This window comes from Tauraco erythrolophus, chromosome 4, assembly GCF_009769465.1.
Source record: "Tauraco erythrolophus isolate bTauEry1 chromosome 4, bTauEry1.pri, whole genome shotgun sequence".
Lineage (NCBI taxonomy): Eukaryota > Metazoa > Chordata > Aves > Musophagiformes > Musophagidae > Tauraco > Tauraco erythrolophus.
In genome coordinates this window covers 26,352,211-26,380,187 of record NC_141468.1, presented here as the reverse complement: position 1 = coordinate 26,380,187, position 27,977 = coordinate 26,352,211, and the positions used below count along the sequence as shown (strand labels likewise).

The 27,977-nt window shown below is 39.4% G+C and overlaps 1 protein-coding gene across 1 annotated transcript in view; it reads right to left on the bottom strand.

The window, feature by feature from the left end:
• Window positions 1-27,977, bottom strand: part of LOC104378072 (V-type proton ATPase subunit S1-like) — a 56,746-nt gene that overhangs the window by 1,799 nt on the left and 26,970 nt on the right. Inside the window, exons 7-9 of the mRNA XM_086609906.1 lie at window positions 10,508-10,749; window positions 9,840-9,893; window positions 3,135-3,372 (exon numbers count right to left, since the gene is read on the bottom strand). Coding sequence (XP_086466032.1) covers window positions 3,135-3,372; window positions 9,840-9,893; window positions 10,508-10,749 — 534 coding nt within the window. The remainder of the gene's footprint in view (window positions 1-3,134; window positions 3,373-9,839; window positions 9,894-10,507; window positions 10,750-27,977) is intronic.

Sequence of the window (27,977 nt, the reverse complement as noted above, 5' to 3'; positions counted from 1 at the left end):
GTAACTAACTTGCAATTACAGCCTGCTTTCACTATAGGCAGTCAGACTTTTGATTAAAGTAGGATTAGCAAAAATAAGCGTTTGTTTATTTTGCTATTTGCACAGTTTTAGAGAATACAGGTGATTACTAAAGCCTTCGCTTGTTAAGCCACTGCTTTGACAACAGATGAGTCTGTGAATCGGACTCAAGAAATGTAGTCTGAAATACTTATTTCCAATAAAAACAGAAAGCAGGTGATGATTTATGTTACTTGTTTAAAAAATGGATTGAAATTCTGGAATTGTTACCACATTTACAAGAACTCTCTGAAACACTTAACAGGTATATTTGGTTTAGAAAGGCCTTACCACTTCTGATGTAGAGCCAGAAATACTGAATTTTATTATGTCAATCCTACTGTGTTTTTTTTTTAAGCAGGATTATGCTTATTGAACCTTCGAGGTGAAAGCTTTAATTGTACATTCTTAAAATGCTATGTCTACTTTTAGGCAGGAGACAAAGTATATGCAGTGTTCTTTTATTATTTTTCTGAAGCTTTATCATTTCTGTGGGGGTGTTAGATTCCAGGTGGGAGATAAAAATGTGACTCCGAGCAGCACTTCTACCTATAGAAAAGTTAAAAATACTTACATGTGGTTCTCTAATTTTTATGAATGTAAAAGCCTTTTGGATATAGGCCTCTGTATTGTGGATATTTTAATTTTAGCATTTGGATCAGTGTCATTTGTCTTGGTTATACTAGTCTGCATTTACTGCTAATTCTTAAAATATTTTTGAATGCAATTTTCTCATTATTTGACCTTTGACAAAGCCTTCAAGTAAAATCTGTTGTTTTCATGGCTCCTAAGTATACACTGAACATCTGATTTTTGAACTCAGAAATATTTTAGTCACAAAGAATCCAAATATTCTTGATTTAAAGTTTTTGGTAGTTTTTTTTTATGAACAAAAGGACTTCCAAACCACTATGACACATGCTAAAGAAAAGCAATGCTTTTGGTGACAGCCTTCTCTTTAACTTCATAGACAGTTCTGAGATCCTCAAAAGGATAAAAGTTATTGTGGTAGAACAACGATTTCGGTGGTAACAACAAATCCAACAAAAAAATCCCACCAAAACCAGAGCAGTTTTGGTACTGTCTATGGCTATGAGTGGTGACATCCTAGGCTATGGACACATCTCGAGAGCATCCCACAGAAGTTCTTTAGGTGGCAATGACTGAGCTAGCTCCAGAACTCAAGTAAAAGGCTGAAATAGTTCAGCCTTGCCTTGGAACAAGCTATGCAAGGCTTCACAGTACAGGTGCCGTGTGCCTCTAACACAGTGATACTGTTTTCAGGACTCAACATTGCAAAGTGCAATGGTACCAGCTAGATTGCTAGATTGGCATTGAACCCTGGTTTCTAACTCATTGCATAACATTGACATGAAAATCATGTTCCTCAGTTCCAGCAACAAGATTTTCTGCTGACTGCAACCACTGAGCACATCCTGTGTGCCTTTTCACCGCACAGCAGAGCTTGGGGGTTTCTAAACCTCGTTCTAGAACAAAGTCTGACTGATACTGAGATCAATCAAATTTCACTATGTATCAGTGGAAGATACCTGGAAAGGTATGATCTAGTTCAGATAGAACTTAGAAATGAGCCCAGAATGGTGACTTTCTGTTTTCTCATACACCAGAAAAGATCAGAACAGGACTTTTTAGGTTGTGTTCCACGCTTGGGACTTGATCAGGGAAAAAGGCCTCTCCCAAGAGGAACTGAAAGTTCTATTTTCTGAACAGTGGAAGCAGCTGCTGCTCCAAATCAATAAAGAAGTTGGGAAACCTGCTACTCCTACTCTTCATCAAGACCTCAAGGAAAGGATGCCTACTCAGAATGAAGCAAGGCCTCTCTCTAAGCTTCGAGAGGCAGCAGTATCAATGTATATAGACATTAGAGGAAAAGATACGTTGCAAGTTGTTGCTTTTTATTTTCATAACCCATGTACTTTTGTAGCCTAGGGATGCCAAAGTCTAATTTCAAAGAGTGACTAGGCAAAGTACAGTTGTGTGGACTCAGATATTTTTGGGCCTTTCCATAAAAAATACCATCAGGAGGAACCTTCACAGCACTGGTGTGTTTTGCTATGTTGCTTCTCAAAAAACTGAGGGACTTGATCTTGGAATTTGTGGAAAATAAATCTCAGCACCATTGCTTTTCCTTTGAGATTTCCATTGTTTAAGCAGAAATGTCAAATCTGGACTCAGATTATTGAGATTTGGTTTGTTGTCAAAATTATAAATACAATTATATCAGCGTTTGTATCCAGTTATCATGCAGTTAGCTCATCTTTGACAGAGTCCAGTTTGGAATGATTCCTATAATTTCCATGATCTTTTTAATCAAAGAGATCCCTTAGTGTAATATTGTCTTAAGATAGACATGTTGATGTGCTTCTCCTAAGTCAAGATCAATGCTCAAAATAATAAAGATGCGATCATCTGCACCTCACACGTAGTCTGTACTACTACATAAAATAGGCGGAAAATCTATGCCTCATTCAAAAAAAAAAAAAGTCAACTGCTTTCCTTCTGGGCCATGCGGGACCTAGTATTGCTCCCAATTTAAGTCCATGGCAAACCTTCCATTAAATCTAATTGCTCTGGGCTTTGTTTCTGTCTGTAGGAGTAGAGGCAGTCTATGGCACTGAAAACAGTAACCACACTAAGCCGTGCTTTCCTAGGCAAACAAAGTGCAAAAAAAATCAAATAAAAACAAAGTAAGTAGCATAAAGCCACCCACCTATGAGGCCCGTGTTTCCAACAGCAGGCCAATTCGTTAAACAGGCATGGGGACTTGGTCATTCTTTGCCTGATTAAGCGCGTTTGGTTTTATTGTTTTTTCTTTTCTGTGGACAACTTCATAGCTTTTTGTTTTTCAAAGCTGTGCTTTCATGCTCTTATTATTCTGCAACCGCCGTCTTTTTTACCCCTTTATTGAATAGCTCACCTAGGGGGAACAGCTTTTCTTTTACATTTTCCCTCAGGCTGAAATGAAAGTAAGGGCATTATGAATGTGTGTCATTCAGCACCTACAATAGCAAGTAACATTTCTTGGAATTATCCCTGAAATGGCAATGTGTACTCACTTGAAACCTGGAAATGAAAACATCCCAGTTATTTGCCTCCTCGTTGGATGGAATCAGCTTTGCAGGATAGAGATTGCTTGTTCCCACCAGCTGACAATGAAATGAATACTCTGCAGGAGCAGACATGACAGAAACATTAAACGTAGCCAACTTTTCTCCATCTTGTACAATCTCGACTGAATCTAAAGTGGACCAGTTTCTAGCCGAGACTTCATAGAACTTGTTGGTCATTAAAAACCTAGAAAGACAACAGAGGGGAAAAAAAAAGTCAAAATGACAGAAGGAGAAAGTTAATATTCATCTGACAAAGTACTGGTGACAGTAAAGGCTCACTATCACTAGCTGCAAACATCACAGTTGGCATCTTGGCTTGGCCTCCCATGTCATTAGGATCGTTCGTAAGTGAAGAGACTTTGTGAATATGTTTTTACTACTTCTTAGCATTTCATCTCACAAGCACAGCTTTCCATAGCCGTGGCAGGCAAGGAGTAAATGTGATTTGACTCTTCCAGGGCCTCTGCCAGTGCACTATTTCATGAGTTACCTACAGTTTATAATCACTGGAGCAGAACCTGAGAGACTGTCGGAGGCTCTCAATCAACCTTTCATGGGATTTTTTTAAAAATTGCTTTTATGATAGCTACACACATGATAACCATTCCGATTTATCGTTGCAGTTCTTTCGTGGCTCAGATGCCTAAATGGCAATTTCCTTTGGAAATGTCTGGCTTTGCAGTAGAAGACAGAGTTTCCTTTCATTGGAAGGTGGGGAGGGGTCGTGAGCACTGTTTTCCCAATTTGTAGTGGGTTAGGCACAAATAAATATTTTCTCATTTTGAAAATGTCTGTATATTATAATCATGGGATTCATATATACATTACTACCACTGCAGTCTGAACACCTCCAAATGTGCTGAAACAGAAACAACTGAGAACATCCAGAAGTACATCCTGATCCTTTACACATCAGGACTATGTCCTAGTCTTTACCGCTTTTACCCAGTTGCTTTCAGGTATTCAAATTATCTCATAAGGAAATGATAAACTTTTCTCCTTACTGTATGTTGTTTAATATTTTATCATACTTGGTCTAGGTATGTATTGCACTATTGTTTGCTGAGGATTTTTTTTTTGCATCTTGACAACCTCAAAGAATTCAGAAGAGGAATGTTTTTAGCAATTAGTGAGACTTGCTACACAATGAAATATTCTAATATGTCTGTTCACAGTCGGTAACACTGTATGTGGATTTAAAAATTTGGGGTAACATTTAGATGCAATTATGACAGGTTTGAAAAATAAGTCATCTATAAATGTGGCACAATATAGAATATTTTATGTTCTATAGAGTATATGTGTGTATATAGAGAGAATATTCTCTGTTGTAGTGTATCGCTTGTTTGTTCAAATCAGTTGCTTTCAGTAGCATGTCATCCACACAACACAGAGCTTAAACTCAGCACAAACAATGCTCCTTAGGAGCAACACACAAATTTTGGCAAGTTAGATTACTACAGTAATTGGGCCTTTTCTCTTTTTTAAAAATAATTTGTGTTTTTTGATTCATATAACTTCATAATCCTCAAGAGTTTCAAAATGCTCAGAAAAAATCCTAGAACTCAAAGTGTCATTCAGGTGAGAAAAGGATGTTTTGTCTTATAGTGTTCCTTACGTTTTGAGCCTAAACAGTTCTTTCCATACAACGTTCAGCAGCAAGCATCAGTGAAAAAGAAAAAACATTTGAGTTTCATTTAGTACACATTCACAAATATTTATGGAAAATATTCTATTGTTATAGTGATAAAGTTACAAAATGAAAACATGTATTAGCCTAGATATTAACTGCTGGAGGAAAGGAATCTTTTCCTGATTTACAGCACAATCTGAACAGAATTTCCATGATATCTCAGTAGCAATGCTATAGGCACTAGCTTAAGGCCAGTTATAAGGACAGAAAAATTTACTTAAATGTTTGTGCCAAATACAAATGCTGAGTGTGCGCTGTACTTTTGCTGACAAGATAAGAAAAGTGGTAAACAAAGAAATTCTTTAGAGACTTACCATATGAACAAATAAGTTTTACATGGCTATGTATGTGAGTACAGTCTAAAGTGACTTCCAAGAGAAAGTTGTCTCTTCACATTGCACCAAAGATTAAAATTATATGTTACTTACAGATTTATGAGAATTAAGATTCTAATTAGTGAAGGTGTTGAGCATGATTAACTTAACAATACAGACTTTTATCCTTAGCATTTTTCCAAACACCTGATAGTGAATAACCTTCAACAAGCATGCACTTAACTGATAACTAATACAACTATAATTCATTAAATTACAAAAGAGACATTTGAACAACAAAAATCAATAGAATTACTTCATTTAGTTTAATATTTTCTAAAATGAGTAGATAGCAAACAGAATGAGCACAATATGGCAAATGAATGACAAGAGGAGGAGAGATAAAGGTTTTATCTACAGAACTGAAAGCACCTTGGCTTTTGCAGGAAATGCTCTATTCGTATTAAACGTTAAAGCCAATACAGGAAGCAAAATTTCACATAGACATTACGTACTTTATGTATCGTGGCCCAAACAATTCTGGTCATAGGCCAGACACCCTTTGTGCCAGATAGCCATGTGAACTCTAAATGCCACCACCTGTTACCGATCACTGTCTCATGTGGCTATTCTTTACAAGGAGAGATATTTCTGAAGAGAAAGCTAGCTGGAATTACTACTGTTTCAAATATTCATAGAGAAACACAACTATTAGGTAAAAGACTTTAAAACACAGTTCGTGTGCTAATTCTGTTCTATACATGCCATAAAAAACAACAGTCAAGCACTTATCTATGTTAGTGGGGAAAATACTAACGCTCTGCCCTTCTATCCGCTTTGCCACCTTTTCCCAGAGAAGACGACAGACAGGTGCTTGAACAGCTGGATGTCATCAGCTGCTGAGAGAGCTAAGATGATGCTTCTTCCAGCAAAAGCTACTGCCCACTGCTCCTGACCCTGCTGAAGCACCAGTTCACTTTTCTAAAACGAGCACAACCAGAAACACTCTACTACCACTCCCTAACAGCTCACCGCTCAGTGGCAAGGGCAGGAGGATGAATGGGACTGCTGCTCTTGCCAGAGGGAGGAAGAGGGAGATGGCAGATGTTTGTATAGGATGAAGCAGCTATTGCAGCTGCTAGCAGGAGCTGGGATATGAGTAGCTGCTCGGCACGAGGTGGTAGACTAGTGATGGTAAGGGCAGGCTCTGGATCCAGCTCATGCTGCTGAGGTTAGAACCTCTTTTATTGAGGAATATATTGAGTTATTTAAATGTGGTCCTCTCTGGTGTCACTTTCTGTCTTCAAGGGGTGCTCTCCTACACCTAAGTAAATGGCCTTTACAAGGGGAAAATATGCAGTTATGGCTCTCAGCTCTGTTCCTTCCCATGTCTTTGGCCTGCTTGTGTCCTGTTTATTGAGTCAGACTGTAATCTTACCAAGGAGTCACCCTGAATGAGAGATGTAATGAAAGTAAACCAGAAGGGGAAAATAGAAGTTGTACTGTATCTCTGTGGATTTTAGCAGCTTTTGAGAATAGACATGCTGAGATAAACAAGGTAAAGTGTTTCTGATTCATTAAAGATAAAAGGATTGTTCTTGTTCTAGTAGCATATCTTATTATTTGCATTAAATGCCAGGCAATATTGTACGATGGTAGCTAATGGAAGCCTAAAATGACAAGATTTTCTCTTAGATCAAGAGATAATCCAACATAAAGCAGTAAAAGTAACCAGGTGTGCCTTTAGCAGGAAGTTTTCTTTATAAAGACTTCTGAGGTGTTGTGGGTTGATGCCAGCCAGCAGACAAGTACCCACATAGCTGCGTGTTCACTCCCTGTCCTCAACAGGACAGGGGAGGAGAATAGAAAGAGCCAAAATACGGAAACTTGTGGGTCAAGTCAACTTTATCTGATATAAAGCTTAATAAGTGAAAGAAAGAGCAAAAAAAGTGATGCAGAAGCAATCACTCACTGCCTCCCACAAGCAGACCAATGCACAGTGAATGCCCGAGCAATGACTACCCTGGAAGCTATCCCCTACCTTCTTTCTCTACTCCATTTTTTATTCCTAAGCACCTGTGTCACACATAAAAGGTAATCAATTCAGACATTTTTGTGTCTAAATGTCCTGTGGGGCTATTAAAAACCTGTATCACATCTAGTCCGATGGAATAAATCAAATTCACCCGCAAAACACAGCCAGCCTAAGCTACTTTAATTACTCACTGAGCATGACAGCAAGCAAGACTTCACCTATTCTCTTTTCAAGTCCTCACCTATTGTGGAGTCTGAGTTTCTTATCCCAGCTTCAAGGGCTGTTTATGCATTTTGGTATTTAGTTAAAATGTATTCAAGTAGAAGCACAGGTCAAGAGAACCTTTGTGAACATTTCTGCCTTTACTACAACAGGCTCAAAGGATGTAAAAAAATATTCCAGAATAAGAGGGAAAACATGAACCATTCACCTTTTGTACTCGTTCTCCTTTAATTTACAGGCAGTCTGTTTGCAGAGTTGCTTCAAATTTCTTCTCTTCAGATGCAACTCAGATTCATGGCCATATTAAATTTTCTCCCAATAATTAATTAAAATGATAAAATTTCAACAAACAGATGACTAAACATAAATCTAAATAATCTCATTAAGTCTATATGCATGCACTAACATCACATTTGATCTTCTTATGTCTGCTGCAGCAACCAAAACCCAAGGTAAATGTTTCAATTGCCAAAGCATTTTGTTTCTATAGCAGCATCCTAAGGTTTACAATTTGCTGTTGTATAGATGAGCAAAACCTGTTGACTACTTTAAAGAAAACAACCCCACTAAGATCTATCAATTAACTTCGTAGCATAGTGTCACGCTCCATAGGATTTTCAAGTGATTTATGATTCATATTATTTTCTTGGAACTGTAATTTTACTAGAAAGCATGGTATTATGTCAAGGATGGTCACATTCAGGAAAAATGTAGGAAGAAACCAGATTCGTTCGTACAGAAAGAGATTCCAGGAGAGCAGCTAAGACTTGCACCAGTATGAGCAAAGACACAGAATGAGAATCCAGGGCACTGTTCTGGTGGGTCTGTCTGTAAGAGAGTGAGGCAGGAGCAGCAGACAGCAGACAAAAAAAGCCTCAGAGAGCACCAGAAAAAGTGTGGTTTTTTGTGATTTAGAGTAAAAGTAAAGACACAACTTGGGCAGAGTCTTGGTTTGAGAACAGTGTTTTTGGAATGGGATACAGGGAAAATGTTTCCTTAATTTCCTATGGTGTTCAGGGAAATGCATGCCCCTTTGATAATTTAAAGTTTTGAAACCAAGGAATGCTTGATTCCATCACTAAGGACAACAGTCTTAAGGATCCTATACACAGCTAACTATAATAGTCAAAAAGGTAAAAATACTAACAGTAGTCTTATCTGTACTTTGTATTCTTTCACAAAGCTCTAGATGTCTGGGCGGAGGAGGGGAGGTGTTAAATAACAAAGCATGCTTGCTTGTTGCCACCTATCATGGTCTCTGATGGTGACTGCAAGTGTCTCTAGGCACTTCAACTCCAAGCACATCACTGACTCTTCAACACAAATCCTTCTGGGGGTCCTTTTATCTAAACTTAGAACATCCTTCTGTCTCAGTGTAAATAATGGTATTTATTCATTCGTGCTTATCATCTTGGTGCCACGTGCCTCTTTTACTCTCCTACCAAACGGTTGTTCAGGCTCTGATTGTCTCCTGTATTATTACTTTAAACTTCCTCTCTTTTGTTTCCTTGGATTTCAGTTTCCCTTATTCAAGATGTCAAAAGCATTTTAGATGGCAAAAGTAATTTTTCCTTCTGCTGCCCAAGCAAACATCCAGTTCTTCCTTTGATACATGCAAATATATGCAAGTTCCCTGGAACAAGTCCTTCCCCCAAAAATTCAAGCAATTAACTGAGGTAACTAATTGAAAAGAGAAAGCCATGTTGTCTTCACCAGAGCTTAAGAAGATCTTTTTAACTGTTGTTCCTGCTCTGAGGAAAGAACCGAGGTCTGTGGACCAGACCTCAAACAGAAGCAGCTGCTTTCCTCATCTCTAGAATCCACTAGTGAGAGCAACAGCAGCAAGTTTTCCCTTTGACTTTTCATCCCAAGTCTTCCCATTCCCTAACTTTTCTTCCATTTTCTTCTGGTAGGAGAAACATGGTTTTGTCACCATCCATGGAGAAGAAAAATTACAAGGTTTTGCACCCCTTTTTAGCCACAGGCTAGCTCTGACAGAGTACACTGGTAATCCACATTAGGACTAAATACAATCCTGGCCATGCAAGTAGACTTCATTCCATAGAATTGGTTCCAAATCACAGTCAGATTTCCCTGAGAAAAGGTCGTGGTCTGATACTATTAGCAAAACAGGATGTTTCATGTACCAGCATCCTACAGTGTAGTTGCTTGCCTGTATCATTTCTTCAGAACTTTACCTGAACGTATTAATAGATTATCTATATAAAGACAGTCTTATTGTTCTCCTGTACAGTAATTCTTCAGAACAGAAATCAAATCATAATTTTGAAAACATTTTCACTTAACTCCTCCTCTTTTTTTGGTCCTAATTTACAAACAGGCTTTGTATATCACAAAGATCTATTTAAGAATAAATCATAAGTTACCTTATCTCTAGGCTGCTGATTCCATTCACTGGGTTTATGTATTTTAATGACAGTCTAAGAATAAGAAACAGATTTTTAATGTTAGAGTAGTCAGCTTTAATTAGATCATTGTGACATTTCAATCGGAGGGAATATTCTAAATCAATAGGCAATTACAAAAGTCATATAGCAAAGGTTTAGTACACAGAAAAATATGACAAAATATTTCTCTAATTTTTTTTTTTTACCCAAGAGCAGGTGCTTCAAAGGAAAACAGAGATCATGTTTCATTAATATACTTCCAGCTGAATTACTACCTAGTAACTGGCAATACTACCTACTACTTCAAGGGAATTTTACAATTAAATGATGATCTCATTAATACCAGTGAAGATTTCTGTGATTGTAAGATTGTGTACTGGGAAACCTGTTTGGACCAAATATAAACAACCAAGGAAGAAAGGAATGTAAGAGGAAAAATTTGTGAAAATGAGTGGCTGCATATGAACAATTTCCGTGGTCTGGACTCAAACATTTTCTTCTAAGAATATCCAATTTAGGTTTTTTTATTATTATTTTAGATGCTTTGGAAGAAGAAATTTAAATTATTGTGAACTTGACATCGCACCATTTCTGATTAACTTTCAGAATCACAGGTATTGTGATACAAAATTTCTTGTGCTACTCACGTTGTGTTGGTGTCTGAGCACTCAGAGGAAGAAATATTCACATCCTGGGTTACAAATGTTGCATTTGTCAAATCTATAAAAACTGAGTCGTTGGCTGTGAGGCTAAAATTACTAGCGTAAAAAAGGATGCATGTATTATTTCCAGTGGTCACATTCAGAGGAGCATATGATGAACTATCGTCTTCCTCAGTGGTCATTAATTGTCGCCTTAATTCCCACACCACATCAGTTCTTCTTGCAATCTGGAATAACAGCACATTAACAACTCATCTCCTTTGCAAGGGATAATATCACTTGAACACAGACCTTCACCATTCTGTACCATGAGCACCCTTCTTTCTTAAATACTCAATCAACCTTAATATTGACTATTGTCTATCTTTAATTAGTATAGAGGCAAATGAAGTGGTGTTAACCCAGGTTCCCACAGTCAGGTGGGAAAACATGTGTCATGGTTTTAGGCTGATCTAGCAACTAAAACTCACACAGTCTCTCCTTCTCCAGTAAAGTAGAGAGGAGAGGGAAAAAAAACCCAAAGGGACTGAGAGTTGAGACAAGAACAGAGGGAGCACCCACCAACCATGGTCCCGGGCAAACCAGACAGGGCTTTCTCAAAGCAAAACAGTTTATTAATGATTACTTAAAAGGACAAAGGGAAACAAAAACCGATTACTCGAGAGGACAGAAAGAAACAAAACCAGATCTTAAAACCGACACCTTCCCCTCCCCCCCCTTTCCTTTTCCTCCCGGCTCTACCTCCTCCCCCCAGCAGCACAGGGGGCAGGGACTGGGGGAGTGCAGGTCAGTTCATTCCGTGCTGTTACTGCTGCTTCTTTCTTAAAGGAGGAGGAGTCCTTACACCCTTTTCCCCTGCTCCAATGGATCCCCTACCCACGAGGAAAAATCCACAAACTTCTCCAGCGTGAGTCCAGCCCACTGGAAACAATCCTTCCCCACAGATTGCTCCGGTGTGGGCTTTACCACAGTCTCGGGTACTTAGGGAGCTGTAGCCACTCGCTCCGGCGTGGGTCGTCACGCAGACTCCAGATGCCTCTCTGCCTTGTCGTGCACCCCAACACGACCATCCTCAGGCTCAGGCATCTTCTCCCCACGGGCTGCGAGTGGGTCTCTGCTCCACTGAGGCCGTCCTGGTTGCAGGGGGGCCGCCTGCTATCTCACCATCAGCCGCAGGGGAAAGTCGGCTCCGGCACACCTCCTCCCGCTCCATCCTCACTGACCTGCTGTCGATGCGGCTGTTTCTCTCAGATCTCAGTCCTCTCCAGGTGAACTCAGCCCAGTGGGCACCTCGGCAGTGGGGTGCCCCCGAGTTCCCCAGCTGGCTCCGCCGCCGCCATTCTCCGTGGGTGGCGCCGGCCCGACGCAGGCAGCTGCCCGGCCGGGAGCCAGGGAGCGGGGGCAGTGCCCTCCTCCCTTCTCTGCTCGATCCTGGGCAAAGCACCTTTTCCGGTTCCTTTGTCCTGACTTAAATAGGGCAATTCGCAGAGGCGCCCTATTGGCTCAGCCCCGAGGGGGATGGCAGTCTGATCTGGTGGCCAGAACTAAGCCTAACCCGGTTCCAAAACCGGGGAGGTCGCAGGGAGCAAAACCCCTCTCCTGCCACCAGAACCATCCCCCCCTCCACATCAAACCATGACAACATGGAAAACAAACATCACTGACATTAGACCATGTTGCTAATGTTGCGTTAAGATAGCAGTATGCATTAGTGCTAACAGGTAAAAGAATTATTTTTTTTTACAGAATATACCAAAAGAAATAAACTTCTTCTGTGATAAAATCACAAGAAAACTTCAACTTGCCAGCTCAGTGACCACCTCCCTCAGGAACAAAAACAGGTTTTGCACTATTCTTTTTAACAGGCATGAAAGCAGGCCACATAACTACAGCAGTGTTATATTTAGACTCTTCTAATGGCTTCTGGAAGAAGATTTATGCTCATCTGGCTGATATGGTGAACTTCTACAAGAGACTTCACTGCATATATATATTTTCTTTTTGGAGGTTTCCAGGAACTCCCTTTTAATAGGTAATGTCTTTTTGCAAATGTGCCCGGGGCATCCTTGGTAAAACAGTCCCATTGATATCAACAGTAAAAGCTAGCTGACCTTATCAGACAATAACTTAATCCTGTTGTTAATATCTTACTCTTCACTTCTTACTCTGTTCATATCTGGGCTATTCCCTCTATTTTTAAGACCCATGTCAGTTTTACAACTTTGTATTCTACACGTGGCCTCTACCTCTGGATAACTTTGGGATACAAGAAATGAGAGACATCACAGGGGTTACCAGAACTGTAATTATGTGGAACTATTGCCTGGAACCACTTTTAACAGATTTAAAGACAGGCAAGGGCAATTTTCCAGTCTGGAACAGAGGCCATAATATCGCTTTATAACCTGCCTGTGGAGAGGAGCCCCAGAAGATTTTGTCACCTTAACCGCTGCTCTCTAAATGCTATGGGCCATCTGTTATTTACAAAGCATCTTTGCAGAGATATCATTCTATGAACAAAGCAGAATGAGCTGAGTTAAAAACCGTTGACTAAAGACTCAAATGAAGATTGCAATCTTCCTCTCCCATACATGCATACTTTATGAATTTCTTTTTAATTCAGAGTAGTGCCTTTTCAAATACATCAGAACATGCATTATTTTAAATGAATACCATTTTCTTTAAAAGCAGAGCGTACAACAAAAGAAAATATTCAACTTTTGATATAAAACTTTTAATCTTCCCTTAGGCTCTCCTGAAATGTAATCATTTTATTTCAAACTGAGAGGAAGAGCTGAAGTCTAAATTATATCCTGTCTAACAATTGACTTCAGTATGTGGGCCCCGTGTATCGCCTAAAGAGGGCTTTAAAAACCACCTGCTAATAGCTGAAAACAATGCTACATTGGAAACTGTGATTGGACTAACTCAGGGGATTAGGTTGAAGTATCTTAAAATAAAAAGAAAGCTATTAGAATATAATCATGAGACTCCAGCTTTATTTCTGTTGCTCTGCTGCCAGTACTTTGTCGTGAGGCTCTCACATAAAGATCCCTTTTCATCTCTGAAAAAGTATATGAACTGAAAGAGTGTTTGAAGAAGGGCTGCCAGGGACTGAGAAATCCACAAGTTTCCCATAATTAAACCTGTTTTAACAAATTTGTCCATGCTGGAGAAGAGAGGCAACACTGCTTGCCAAACATGTTTCTAAAAGCAGCCTTTGTTTCGATTATGTTTGTGGCTGAAAATACAGGCAGGACAACTACGCCAAAAGGGATCCTGAAAGCGTCAGCTCCCTGGAGATGTGTCCTCCAAACGCTTACCAGCCTGTATAGCCATCCTTTCAGCTTGAAGACGTGTTTCTGTAAGTTACCCATGGGTGAGGTAATTTAGCACACTCAAAATCAGAAAGCATTGCCTCACCGAGATTCAAAACGATTTATCCTTGAGGCTGGAAGGAGGATCTCTGAAACACCCCAGCCTGGGCCCGCTGGAGACCTGAAGACGGCAGTCGCTCCTTCCAGCTGACCCTGCAGCAGTGGGAAGCTGAGAGCTCCCCCAGCACATCCCTGCCTTTCTGTTTCAGGCTCGTTTTCTTATTCTTTTGTTGCTGCACAAACATAAGCTTACTGAGTTAAAATAATTCTCCCCATGCCATATATTTCATGATAAACTATAAATGACAAGATACTTCCCTGAGAAATGGATTATATTTACACTGAATTCTTGTAAATCAGATGAGATTATTTAGGAACAATCCATAGTGGCCATGCTGTCAATCATTAAGCCATATTTTATTCTGTTGTTTAGTGCCCCCTTCCCCTTTACCTAATCTGAACCGCATGGTTTGAGACGCTGTCTTGTTCCTCTGGATTTATGAATGACATTTTTTATCTCACATATGCAGTGAGTAATCACAAGACCTAACTAAACAAGATACAGAAAAGAAAGGGTGCAATTTACATTGTTCTAGACCAGAACCGAACACTGTAATTACCAGCTGAACCTGTAATAGAAGTAGCCTGGACAAAATTCTTCCCTTTGATCTGTTTTGCAAGTCTGCTAATTCAGAATCGTCTCTCTTGGAAAGGAGAAAGACAGCTGATCTGGCAAAATTTTGATGCACCAACATATCAATCTTTTTTCAAAGCAAACAGATCTTAGATCCAAAATTATGCATTTGTTTTGTTGTTGTTGTTACTGGGTTTTTGTTGGCTGTTCCAAAATAGAATGGCTAGGGACAAGAAAAAAGATTTGGGGCTGTTTTATGTATTTGAAATTACAAACAAATATAAATCGAATGGTTGCAAACGCATATGAGAAAAATACAAAATATTGGGAAAATAAAATTTTCATTGGCTGAAATGATGGATGGTAATGAACCATAGAAACAGGCTACATTTCACACTAGTTCCAATGTGGTATTTTTGGACATGAGTTCAATAGCTGGTTATGCCATCTTTTTCGTTCTTGTACTTCTTGACTTTTTTTATTGCTGTGTTTAGGTGTGCACATCAATAGTAAGAAGAAAACTGTCTTGGTTGCTCCTTTTAATTTCTAACAGTATGGATCTATGACCACATCTTCTCTGTGGAGCTGTTGCTCTTGTCACAGCTAGAGGAAGGTGAAGGTCTTTCTGTACCTTCAGAGAGGGAGGTCAGGAGGAAGAAGAAAGGTGCACTCCCTTTTTCTTCTTAGGCTGTATCTTAGCCTAGTCCCTGCCTCCATACTAGTACTGTGGGCTGCAGTGTGTTCTCTGTATATACCCTACTTAGATGGCAAATGGTAGTTTTTCCAAATTTAGTCATCATATGATTAAACCAGTTGTTGGAATCACAAAACTACATAAAAATCTTACCTCCTAGTAAAAAAACAGTGCAGTATAAGAACCAGATATTGCTTATTAGTATTAAACTTCATAAATGCAGAAAAAAGCTTGAAAATATTTAGGGCAAAAGCTCAAAACGCATTGTGAAAGGGGAGGTAAAAAAATTCTTTTGGTCACTTATGAATTTGAAGAGTTGAATCATGAGGTGTAACGTGTGAGGAGGGGAGGGCAGGCACTGCGACTGCTACCAAGGCACCCCAAAGACAAATACTTGCTAGCTGAACTAGATTTTGGGTTTGGTATCTTGAACTCCATCTACCCATAACGTACCATCAGTAATTCTTCTGACTGAATATCAAGTTGATTGTACACTTACGTTTTCTCAATTCACTTTACAATCTTTTTGCAAAATATAATTTAAAAAATGATGCTAGGAAGCTGCCGCATGCTGAGTGCAGGGTTGCTGATCCCGGCAGAATGACAGATCATGCTGCTTTTTGGGGTTTGGCTGTGGGACATCAGAAGCCACTCAGCATTCACGTCCCAGCCAAGTATCAGCACATTTCAAGTCTTTTCTGAAATTACCATTTCAGTTTCCCTTCCACACAAACAAGTCAGTTTTCCTCCATGTAGCATCATGGCCTCACTATGGACAGCATCACCACCACCACTACCTCTGCTAATACATCCTTTTTTCTGAAAGGTACTGTGCCATAAATCCGTGACGTGGGCAATGGCTGTTTGTATCTCACTGCTAAGGATCCAAAATTTAAAAGGCAAGCATTAGAATTTGGCACAAACACAAAGAAGTTCCTTGCAGTGTCAAGTTTATAAAATCATATGTATGGCAAGCAGATAGAATGGATTTGATTACGCTGATTTCATTGGTCAGTGCAAGACTGTAGCATAACAGTGCTTTGAGCTGTCAAAATCTAGAACATTAAGCAGAGTTACCGATTATCTCTATTTTTGAGAGTTTGAACAGTTTACATTTTTATGATTTCTAATGTTTTGTGGGTTTGGGATTTTTATTCCCCTCTAGGCTATCTTAAAATGTAATTTCAGTTTTGGGCCTAGATTTGGTGAATCTTGCATTCCATATAAATTTCAAGCAGTGTCCCTCTGTTTTATTGAGGAGACTGGATTCATCCTGGATTCAGCTTCTGAGGTGCCAGAGGGTTGTGCTGCCAGAGAACTGTGCTACCATCCAGAGGGACCTCCACAGGCTGAAGAAATGGGCTGACAGGAACCTCGTGGAGTTCAGCAAGGAGAAGTGCGAGTCCTGCTCTTGCGGAGGAACAGCCCCAGGCACCAGTACACACTGGGAGCCAACTGGCTGGAAAGCAATTTTGTGGAAAAGGACCTGGGGATCCTGGTGGACACTAAATTGAACATGAACCAGCAATGTGGCAAAGGAGGCTAATGGTATCCTGGGCTGCATTAGACAAAGTATTGCCAGCAGGTTGAAGATGAGTGATCCTTCCCCTCTACCCAGCACTGGTAAGGCCACACCTGGAGTGCTGGGTTCAGCGCTGGGCTCCGCAGTACAAGAGAGACATGGACGTACTGGAGAGAAACCAACAAAGGACCACAAGAATGAGGAATGGTCTGGAGCATCTCTCCTCTATGGAAAGGCTGAGAGAGCTGGACTGTTCAGGTGAGAGAAGAGAAGGCTCAAGAGGAGGATTTCATGAACGCATATAACTACCAGAAGGGAGATTGCAAAGAAGATGGAACTAGGCTCCATTTCAGTGGCGCCCATTGACAGGGTCAGAGGCAATGGGCACAAACTGAAACACAGGAGATTCTGTCTGAACATCGGGAAACACTTTTTTACTGTGAGTGTGACTGAGCACTGGCACAGGTAGGCCAAAGAATTTGTGGAGTCTTCCTCCTTGGAGGTGTTCAAAATCCAACTGGACATGGTAATAGGCAACTGGCTCTGGGTGGCCCTGCTTGGGCAGGGAGGTTGGATTAGATGACCTCTAGTGGTCACTTCCAAACACAATTAGTCTGTGATTCTGTGTGACTTTATCCTAAATCATCTACAGATCTAGACCTCAGCATGACCTGAGTAGGATGCATGATGAGGAAGGCTTCTTCATAGAATCATAGAATCATAGAATCATAGAATCACAGAATCATAGAATCATAGAATCATAGAATGGTTTGGGTTGGAAAGGACCTCAAAGATCATCTAGTTCCAACCCCCCTGCCATGGGCAGGGAAACCCTCCACTACAACAGGTTGCCCAAAGCCTCATCCAACCTGGCCTTGAACACTGCCAGGGATGGGGCAGACACAACTTCTCAAGGCAACCTGTTCCAGTGCCTCACCACCCTCAAAGTGAAAAATTTCTTCTTTACATCTAATCTAAATCTGCCCTCTTTCAATTTAAAGCCATTGCCCCTTGTCCTATCACTACATGCCCTTGGAAAAAGTCCCTCTCCAGCTTTCCTGCAGGCCCCCTTTAAGTGCTGGAAAGCTGCAATAAGATCACCCCGGAGCCTTCTCTTCTCCAGGCTGAACAGCCCCAACTCTCTCAGCCTGTCTTCATAGCAGAGGTGTTCCAGCCCTCTGATCATCTTCATGGCCCTCCTCTGGACCCACACCGGCAGCTCCATGTCCTTCTTGTGTTGGGGACTCCAGAGCTGAATGCAGTATTCCAGGTGGGGTATCACAAGAGCAGAGTAGAGGGGCAGAATCACCTCCCTCGATCTGCTGGCCACGCTTCTTTTGATGATTCATCACAATGATCAAAGTCCAGATTACTAGTTTTCAAAAGATGTAGAAGCCAGGTCTTGTTAGGATGTAATTTCCTGCCTAGTAATTGAACTACACATTTTACCTACTACTTTTTCCAAGTCCTATACTTTGAATTAACTTATCAGTACAAAATGTGAACCATGAGATACTGTTTATCCATCCTCTACAAAGATATGAAATTAGGCATGGTACTGAAAACACCCACTGGTTCAGAGCAGCACAAAATACCAAGTTCAAATGCAAGCTTTGATGCAGCAACTACAGTCTTCTGTGCTCTGTTGCAAAGGATCTTACCTATCTGCAACTAATTTTGACTTTCATTCTTTATAACTAAAACTGATAGAGACAAAATTTCTGCTCTGCTGCAATAGAACCCAGAGGATGTTTAAACTACATTTTCCACCAGGAATGTTTGTAGGGTGATCTAGTTGTACTCAGAATCCCCCAAACATTTCCAATGGAGATGGTTAGCTTATCAGGAATTACCAGAAGCTCATTTGAATGCACCTTTCTTGCTCATTTACCTATCTCATTCAAGGTGGTAGGTTATCACAACTTCAAGGTAGTTTTTAAAATTTAAAATTTCTGTTCACACTAAATCACCTGAAATTTTATAACTTGCATATAATAATACAGTAAAACTTACCTATCTAAAGAGCAAAAATCTCAAGTAATTGCACTTGCAGGTGTTTCAGAACCAGAATTCAATTTCTGGAATTGTTCGTTCCTTCCACATTAATTCTCTTCAATGCAAACAGCATGAGGTAAAGCTACAATACAGCTTTCAAGGGAAACAAAGCAGGTAAAAATGTGCATTGAGTAGATTCAGGAAAATTTAGAAACCTCTTTTAGAAAAATCAATTTTTGTATGTACGTATAAGCTGCAGTAAGCTCTTTGGATCGTGAGAGCCAAACCCTTACATTTTTTACTCAGACATATTTCCTGTCAACATTAATGATTTTTTCCCTGACCAGAATCACCAGTCTACACAGAAAAAGCAACTAAGTATGTCATGCACTTCTCTTCAGCAAAACACAGAAGAGAAAATTTGTTCTAAATTATAAGCAAAGAGAGAAACATACTTTAAAATAAAGATCATCTAATTCAAAATCCATGCATAATTGAACTATGACAATACTTGGCATAAGTACAGGCTTGGATACCTGTATTGCTCACATACATATGTGCATTCACAGGTATAGGGAAAGAGTAGAGTGGAAATATAGGTGGAGAATTTGTCAGAAATCTCATTTTTTTCCCTGTCGACCACATGGATCTACACATAGATCCAGATGGAGAACGCAGATCTGAGGGCATTTACAAGATGACCAAGAGAAGGAGCTTAAAGTGGTCACACTTAAAAGCACACACAAAGAAAAATGTTTTCAAAGCAGGGTTAAGTTTTCATTGCCGAAACTGGAATGGGGTCCTGACAAAAAACGGAGATTAAACTTCCAGAAAATACTCTCCTTCTTAACACTATACTTTCTCCTTTTCACTTCCACTTCAGCAGCTGGTAGGGAAATCATAAGGCCACTGCTTGCTGTCACACTGAGGTGGATTATATGCTATTTTGCATGTATTTAAAGCAGCTGTAAGCCTAACCAAGACATCAGAATAAACGTCAATGGCATGACATTTTGCCCAGAGGAATTCTTCACCTCTTTTTCCCTTTTTTATTAATATTATGATAAAGCAGGGGAAAAAAATACACAGAAATTAGATACATTATATCAATAGCAATCATTTATTGAAAAGATTACTATCATTTTAGTGCCCTGCAGAATATACGACCAAGCTTACTGGCCCACGTTACCACCTGGTGGCTCCCCCATCCCACCATGCATACTTCTACCAGCAAGCCAAATGGCTCAGGGACTGTGACACTCAGCTCCTACCTGGTGCTCTGCATCTCCCAGGGCTTTTCACAAAAGCAAGGCTAGGATATGAATGTTAAAGTGAAAATATGTGTCTCACTGTAAGAGATAATGATCTCACTGTAAAATATAATGTTCTCTTTTATAATTGATAGCTCTGTTATGACTTGTGGAGACTACCCAAGTCACGACCAAGCACTTGGAGATCTTCTGGTAGAAGAGAAAATAAAACTGCAATATTTATTATACTGCTCAGTTCAGTGGCCTGTGTAAACACAATCTGCAGGGTCAGCTCATATGTTTATGTACAAAGTGTCTCTTCACAGGCCTGTCCTTTTGCAGCACTGGGCTGTATAAGAGATCTCTTGACTGTCATTTACAGAGAATATGGCTACTTTGTCAGATGGAGTATGGTGCAGAGACGAGTGAGCTAGCAGGGGCCGTGCAAGTGACAGAACCCAGAGGAAGGTGCTGTGAAGCAGCACTTGTGATAATCGTTCTGCTCGAAAGGCTTAAAATGAGGCAAGGAAATTTTGCATGTATGGAACACACAAGCACATCCATAAATGTCACAGTAGTTCCAATTTCTGAAGAAAATTATATTTCCTGTTATTTTTTCTCTCCAACTTATAACAGGTTTTGATACCAAACTTTTTCATCTAACTTAAGGAAGACCAGAAATTGGCCTATAAAAAGATCTTGATTTTAGAAAGTAAAACTGATTATGTATAAGCTGTACTAGCAGTGGAAGGAGCTGCTACACCTAATTCTCAGCCTTAAATTTCACTTAGGATAAATAACTCAAACACAATTATTCCAATGAAAAGAATGTCTTGGTCATCTACCAGAGTGTTAAAACTCATTTACACCCTTTTAGCTCATCAGATTTTTCAATCTAACATACAAAAGAGAAGAAAAACCCTTGTATTAAGAGCTTCCATTGTAAAACAGAATTAATCCTGAAAGGAATCTACCAGATGTATCTTTCAAGGAGTATATGCTGATGCCAATCTTCTCAGCTTTAACTTAGATTTTGGGCTCTGTTTCAGGCAATTCTGCCATGAAGATATAAGAAGCTGCAGATTTTACATAATTTTTAGACTGCTAAGGGGAATACCCACACCAACTGGTTGTTTTCCCCACTTTCCTATGTCCATATGTGAAATCAAAATTGCCACAGGAGATGTGAAAAAGGATGAGGAGACTTTGCTGCATAAGTAGAAATAGATATGCAGTGAGGGTTGGATGGAGGTTAGATAGGGGTCTGGTGGATTACCTAATGCAAAAATGCAGACAGGGGCCAAAATGTGTTACTCGTGGTGCTGGGAGAGTTGCCAGCACTCTTTGTCCCAGATGTAGGCTAGTCACAGGGAAATTAAAAATGTGAAGATCCGTAAAAGTCTTCCTCCCTCCACTTAATATTTTGACCCTGCAGAACTTTAGAGGACCAATTTGCAAAACTGGGATGCCTGTCTCCCTTTTTTCCCTAACTTGAAGGAAGAGGTGTAGACAGGACTGTAGTATTACATGTTACACTTGAAGTTTTTATTGATACTTCAAGGAAATTAATTTTTAACTTTAAAAAGTTGCACATCATTTTTACAATTCTTCAGGTCTGTCTGTAATAAATTACAGTCTAAATATCAGTATGTTTTCAGATGGTCTGATTCTCCCTGTAAAAATACATGTTCAGTGTGACACCACCACCGTTCTTTGCTTTTGGCATCTCTATCTGTATGTGACAACTCTTTTGGAGAAAACAGAGAAAGCCAGAACTTGCACTGCAGAAACTTTTGAGGAGAGTCTGGATCTGTCTTCCTAGTTTTGATGAATCAAAAGACAAAGGCCAGTAATTCTAGCAAACTGGATCTCTTCGACAGGAAAGTTAAAACAAGCATTTTTTCACAGAAAATCAATAAAAAGGTGCTTACCTTCTACTCTGCTTTCTTGCACTCAGTATGCACTTAATTTTTCTGACAATAATATTTTTAAGCTAGGAGGTATATGAATGAAATGAAACCCACATTAGAAAGTCTAGACAAAGCTAATCTTAGAAATAACATCCATGGTTTTTTAAAGGAGATTACCATGCTTTCTTTTCTCTTGACAAACCCTTTCCTCATTCAAGTTTGTCTCAAAATAGATATATCCACCAAAGCACATCTCAGCCAATGTCATCAATCTCAATTTCATAATTTCCTTCATCTCCTACCAGGCTGCAGCCCAGCAACTAAACCAAAATAAGACCAAAGCATGCAACCTTTGCCAGCAGTTAGGTGTAACTGCCACCTCTGTGGCTGGTAGTTACTGACCTTTGTCCTGATGCTTTGATATTAAACTTTGGAAAATTGAACTTTACAAGGTGAGGGGTGTTAGAAAACAAAAAAAAAAACTTCCTTCCAGCACTCCTGTGTGATTGCTTTAGCAACTTGATGCCTATTGCAGTTCCTACTCCATAGCCAAGCTTCCCTGGCAATGTAATATCAAGCCTGGCTTTGGTTTTGGTTCAACCACAATCAGTTTTTCCTGCTGACAGTTTGGATCCTGAGAAAAATTGTGGAGCAGTAGCAAGGAATGTCATTAGGGTCATAAAGAAACTATGTACTGGGGGGAGGAATGAGTTTTCAACAGCGAGGAGGTAAAGGAGGATCTAACATTCACCTTGTAGTAGTGCTGATCAATATAGAGAAAAAACTCTTCTTATTCTATTCCAGGATTTTGCAAGTGATTCAGCTGAAAGCCCCAGAGGCAGAGATATCTAGCTGTTAGAATACTTGGGGTTTAACTTTCATACTGTAGTGCACTAAAATGTAGAATGATACTTTTTATGATTCATTAAATATCTATCTGTGAAGTCACTCAGCCATTTGAGCTAAACCAAAAATCCCATCACAGAAGAACAGCTGCAATGTTTCAATAAAATTGTAAACATTGAGATTTTAGTAAAATGACAAGGACAGAACAAGAACAAAATATGCCATGTAATATAAAATTTGATATCAGGCACCACTTTATATATGGCTTTTACATCAATGCTTCCATTTAAAAATTTAGAAGAGCCCTGTAGCATTTTGGCAGGAAAAGGAAAGTTTTCTTCTACCAGTGACACTAAGGACATATGTCATACAATGGCCTGATAATAGAGATTTCCATGCTAGGTTGGAGTGAGCTTTAAGTCTACCTGGATCAGCATAGTGCTATGAAACTAGGTTGAATCCCAGAAGAAACAAAGCCTTGTCAACCTCATGCTGGGCAAATTTACCTCTTCTCTTAGAGCATCCCAGTTCCTTTGGGTCTGGGGGTACACTAGTGACTCCCAGAGCCATCCCACCATTGCCTCTGGGTCGGCTGTAGTTTGGCTGATGCTAACACAGGTGACAGCACAAGGATCTGGCTGTACAGCACTATTTCCTCAAAAGATACTAGCACCACAAGTTTCTGTAAGCAGTTAATTTTCTGATTTGACAACTTTCTAAAAAGAAAGATACCATATATTAGGTGACTGAAATCCAATTCAATTTAAAGTTGTTAGCTACAAGAGATGGGATAATACAGTCTTCAGAAAGAAATAAGATCTCTATTTCAATACACAAACACTCTCGTAAGAGTCTGTCAACATTTTATTAACACCCTGGCCTAGTTCTTAGCTTTGTCTGCTAAAGCTCTAATGTGCAATCTTTGTGAGGAGAAGCTTGCATGCAACTCCAGGTTAACGGATTTTCACGGAAAAGCCTGTAGGATTTAATAAAAGTAACTTTTAGAGAGAACATTTCAACAGAACTATCCATCACTAAAGCAAAGATGTATTTCTCTGTTGAAATCATAAATATGCTTGAAAATTACACAAAAAGTTACCATTCTGTATCCTGATTTTAGAAGCCTGCATGCTGTATTTACAAGTTTAACAGCTGCATATGCACAATGGCTACGCATGAATAATGATGGTCCCTCTTTTCAGTTTCAAATGGCAGAAAATCATTACCTAATGGCTTTGAACAGAGTCTAATGCTTTAGGGGATCGCAGGCAGTGTAAGACTTAGAAAGCAGAGAAAAACACAATGACTACATGCAGAAATACGGCAGACCTAGAACTGTGCAACAAAATGTCTTCCTACCACAAAACGCTGAATTTCTAAAACTGAAACATTTTGTAGCACTACATAGAGTGAACAAATTATTTCCTAAAGTGAAAAGAAAGATAGAATATGATATGCCAGTTGAAACTGTAATGAAATAATACAGTTTTCTTCTAACTAGTCTTAACTGTGTTAAGATCCTGTCCAGGATCGGGGATCTGCATTTTACTGATTGTTGGCAAACTTTCGTCAAGTCTTGGTAAAGTGTGTCTTTGTTCCTCTAACAGCTATTCCTTTAGCACAGACAACAGAGGCTGCACTAGAAATCAAATGATACGGGATGTAAATGCATTTGCCAGTACATGGGGCATCTCTATGGTTGAGCCAGCTGGTTTTTTACCAGCTTTATTTATTTAATTCCCTACAAAGGGAAGGAAGAGAAGTAGTGCTGCAGGTAGATGTTTAGGGCAAGGCTGCTCTGACTACATGCAGGAGCTGCCACACAGCACCAAGCTCTTGGCTCTTCAGCCCTAGGGACATTTGGGAGGAGATACGTACTGTGATCCTCTGGGTGGATGAGATCATTTACAGTTTCTAACCCTTTGCTGCCCCAAAATGGGAATGCATGTCTGCCTCTGAAGAAGGTCATACCTGTGGGCTTTGGTGTATGGAGAAGGTGCTGAAGACACAAGTCTCCGTGCTCACCAGTAGCAATGAATGGGGAAGGGATTCAGAGTTCCCAGAGGCAACTTGCATATCCTTAATCACAGGGATCTTGAGAATCCAACCTATTTCACTACACGGAAAGCAGGAAAAACTGCACCAAGCTTGAGGTGCTACCTACCCAATTTCCAGCTGGCACAATCACTTTATGTTATGGATTTCCTGGTTGCCAGCAAAACAATGGCTTATATGTAGTAGACTTTTTTTTTTTGATGTGGCAATTATTTCCATTTTCAGAAGTGGCAATTCTACAACAACCTGATAGGCGAGCATGAGGAGGAAAGTCCGTGAGCTTTCGGTAGTGGAGTTTTGTTTAATCTGTAGGCTGCCTCTTGTGACTCATGGCCCTTAGTTAAATAAGTTACATATTACGTTTCGCATTCCTGTCCCAGAGAAGTGTTATGTCAATATCCCAACCTTCCACTGCCAACACACAAGACCAGCTAAACTGTGTGAGACCAAAGGTCCACCTAGCTCACTGCCAGTGCTACTGATAGTAACTGGCAGCTAAAAATAAGAAAAGGGTAAATACAAACTATACTTGCCTAGGATACCCTCCTTGATTTCTGTAATCTTTGAGTTAGAAACCTTCGGAGACAAAGGTTGCACTCAAATGAACACGTGTAACAGGATCTTCCTTCCATCCTTCCTTCCTACCTTTCTTCCACTAGTTCACCAAATCACTGAAGTCTATGTACTTTTGTCACCCAAAAATAGTTTACTTATGTTTCTTTAAAGGAATTTAGTGTTTCTAAATTCCTGTGTTATGGTCTGTGAGTGGTGACAATTGTGAATACTGGCCACAAACGGTGAATAATTATTTCTGGTTTAGCCCATTCATGCTATTAGTGGTTGTATTTGTTATTTCCGCCTTGAATTGCTGATTTTCCTAGCTAAAATATTTTCATCTGGTAGTTCTACTGTATCCCTTTGGAGATGGGGTGGCCAGAATCACACACGCTATTCCACTGGCTGACTTGCACTCACTCGCCCTCGCTGCTTTGCCCTCCTCCTTTCCAAATGATGGGTAACACTCTGCTACCTATTTCCAGCTGACTGCAGGGATGTTCCCAGAGATCTACCCACATTCACACCGTAATTCCTCTTCTGAGAAACAGCAACCACTCACCACAGTGTAATATGCATATTTAAGGTTTTCCTTATGGGTGTTACTTCCCTTCACACTGGATTTCATCTGTCATTTTATCACCCAGCAACGCAGTGCTGTGAGTGGTTTCTCCAGCTTGTCAGTACATCAGCAAATTTTGGCACTTTTGGATTTCAGCCCTCTTTCCATACTAAAGACAGGTATCAACATCAATCCCCAGGGAACTCTACTGGTAATTACTCTCCACTGTAAACACAGATCCTTTATTTTTATCCTTTGTTTTCTACCTTTATTTTTTTGATTTCTACCCAAAAATTATTTCACTTTTTTACCTTTTTTACTGTAGCAACAGGATCACTTTTACTTATGTATTTTATGCCTTTCAAGGAATACTGAATCCATATTTTATTTTCTTCATATAGCCACATATTTACTACTTTAGTTTCAACCTATTTCGTCAGTACAGAAGATAGGTTTCCTGGTTCTATTTCTGCAGAGATACAGAGCCTCTTTTCAAACCCCATGTCGCACTTGCAACTTCCTGGTCCTCTGGAGTTGAGGCCAAACTGATTTATAATTTTTCTATATACATATATAGAATATTTATAATTATGATTTTAAGTTGTACATTAGAAATAATGACAATTGATAGTTTGGCAGTTTCTTATTTTAGTTAAAACTTAGGTGAAAATTATCTGACCTTGGTGATACGATACTATTCATTCTATTGATTTGTTCTGAAATCTCTCCTACTACTACGTCAATAACAGCAAAAGCTTTTGAGGCTCAAGTTTAATGGAAAAAGTCTTTGAAGTGAGAACTTCTCTATGTTCCACCACAGAGGTGATCAACACACAGACTCATTGGCTTTGTGTTGTCACTCATTTTTTGAGTTTCTCTTTTTTATTAGATCCAATTATTTCTGAAAGAGTGCCTATCTACTGTGTTTTTATTAATAGTTTTTATGTCTTTTGCATATTATTCCTCTGAATTTCTTGATGTCTGCCATATGGTCTTGCACTGCAATTGCAAGAATTTATATTCCTTTGAATTTTCTGTATGCTTACAGGACTTTACTTTTGAAGCATGGCATTATTAGTTTATTACTTTTAATAGCCTCACCTCTTTCACTCTGTTGTTTAATTATGACACAGTTTGGAATGTTTCCATGTAGGGAGGAGGGTGAGGGGAAGGAAACGTTCTTTCAAAAATGCTTTTTGACATATAGTTTTGAGTTTTAATACGTTGTGTTAGAACAGTTTACATTCTGTCTACAAACAGTGTCATTCAACATAATTAGTGGAGCTTACTGGGCTATTCACCAAATCACAGATACATGGATCATTTCAATCTTTAGGTTAAAGTCGTGTCGCTCATATGTTGTATTTGGCCTCAGTCTTCAAAGTCTCTGTTCCTAGAACAGGACTCTAGAATTCCCAGAATACTTATCTTTGTGTCCTTAAATCCAAACTTCAAGATATAACAGCAGTCCTGTACAGATCTATTCTGTCATTCTAATAATTTTTTTTACCTTGGTATTTTCCTTCCAAAAAGTTTTTAGCATGCCTACTAACATGCCATATCAATATGTCTGTTTACAGTTACACATTCCATCTATTCTATCTTATTTTAGCCTTATATCTTAATTTTTATCCGAACTGTGTTTACGACCTCTGCTAAATATGACTATATTTTTAATAGGATTCTTTCCAATTTTTATACCTGCATTTTACCAATTTCTATTTTCTCCTAAGACAGAATTCATCCTCACCTCTGTCCTTCTCCACCATCCCTCCTCCACCCCAGTTTTCCTGGTGGATTAATGCAAAATAAATACAACTCTCTAATTTGGTGTATATGCAACACCTGTAGAGGCTTCATCTATGCCTTAAAAAGTTAGTTAGCAACTGAAAATAAAAATATTGTTCTAATCAGATTAGAATAATAGTTTAGTTCCATGCTGCCCTCCATTTTCCAGTGAAGTCAATATGCATATACGTATATAAACATAAATACAAAATGAAAGTTAAAGTTGCAAAAATGTTTAAAGCAAATGAATCTTAATGCCTCACTGCA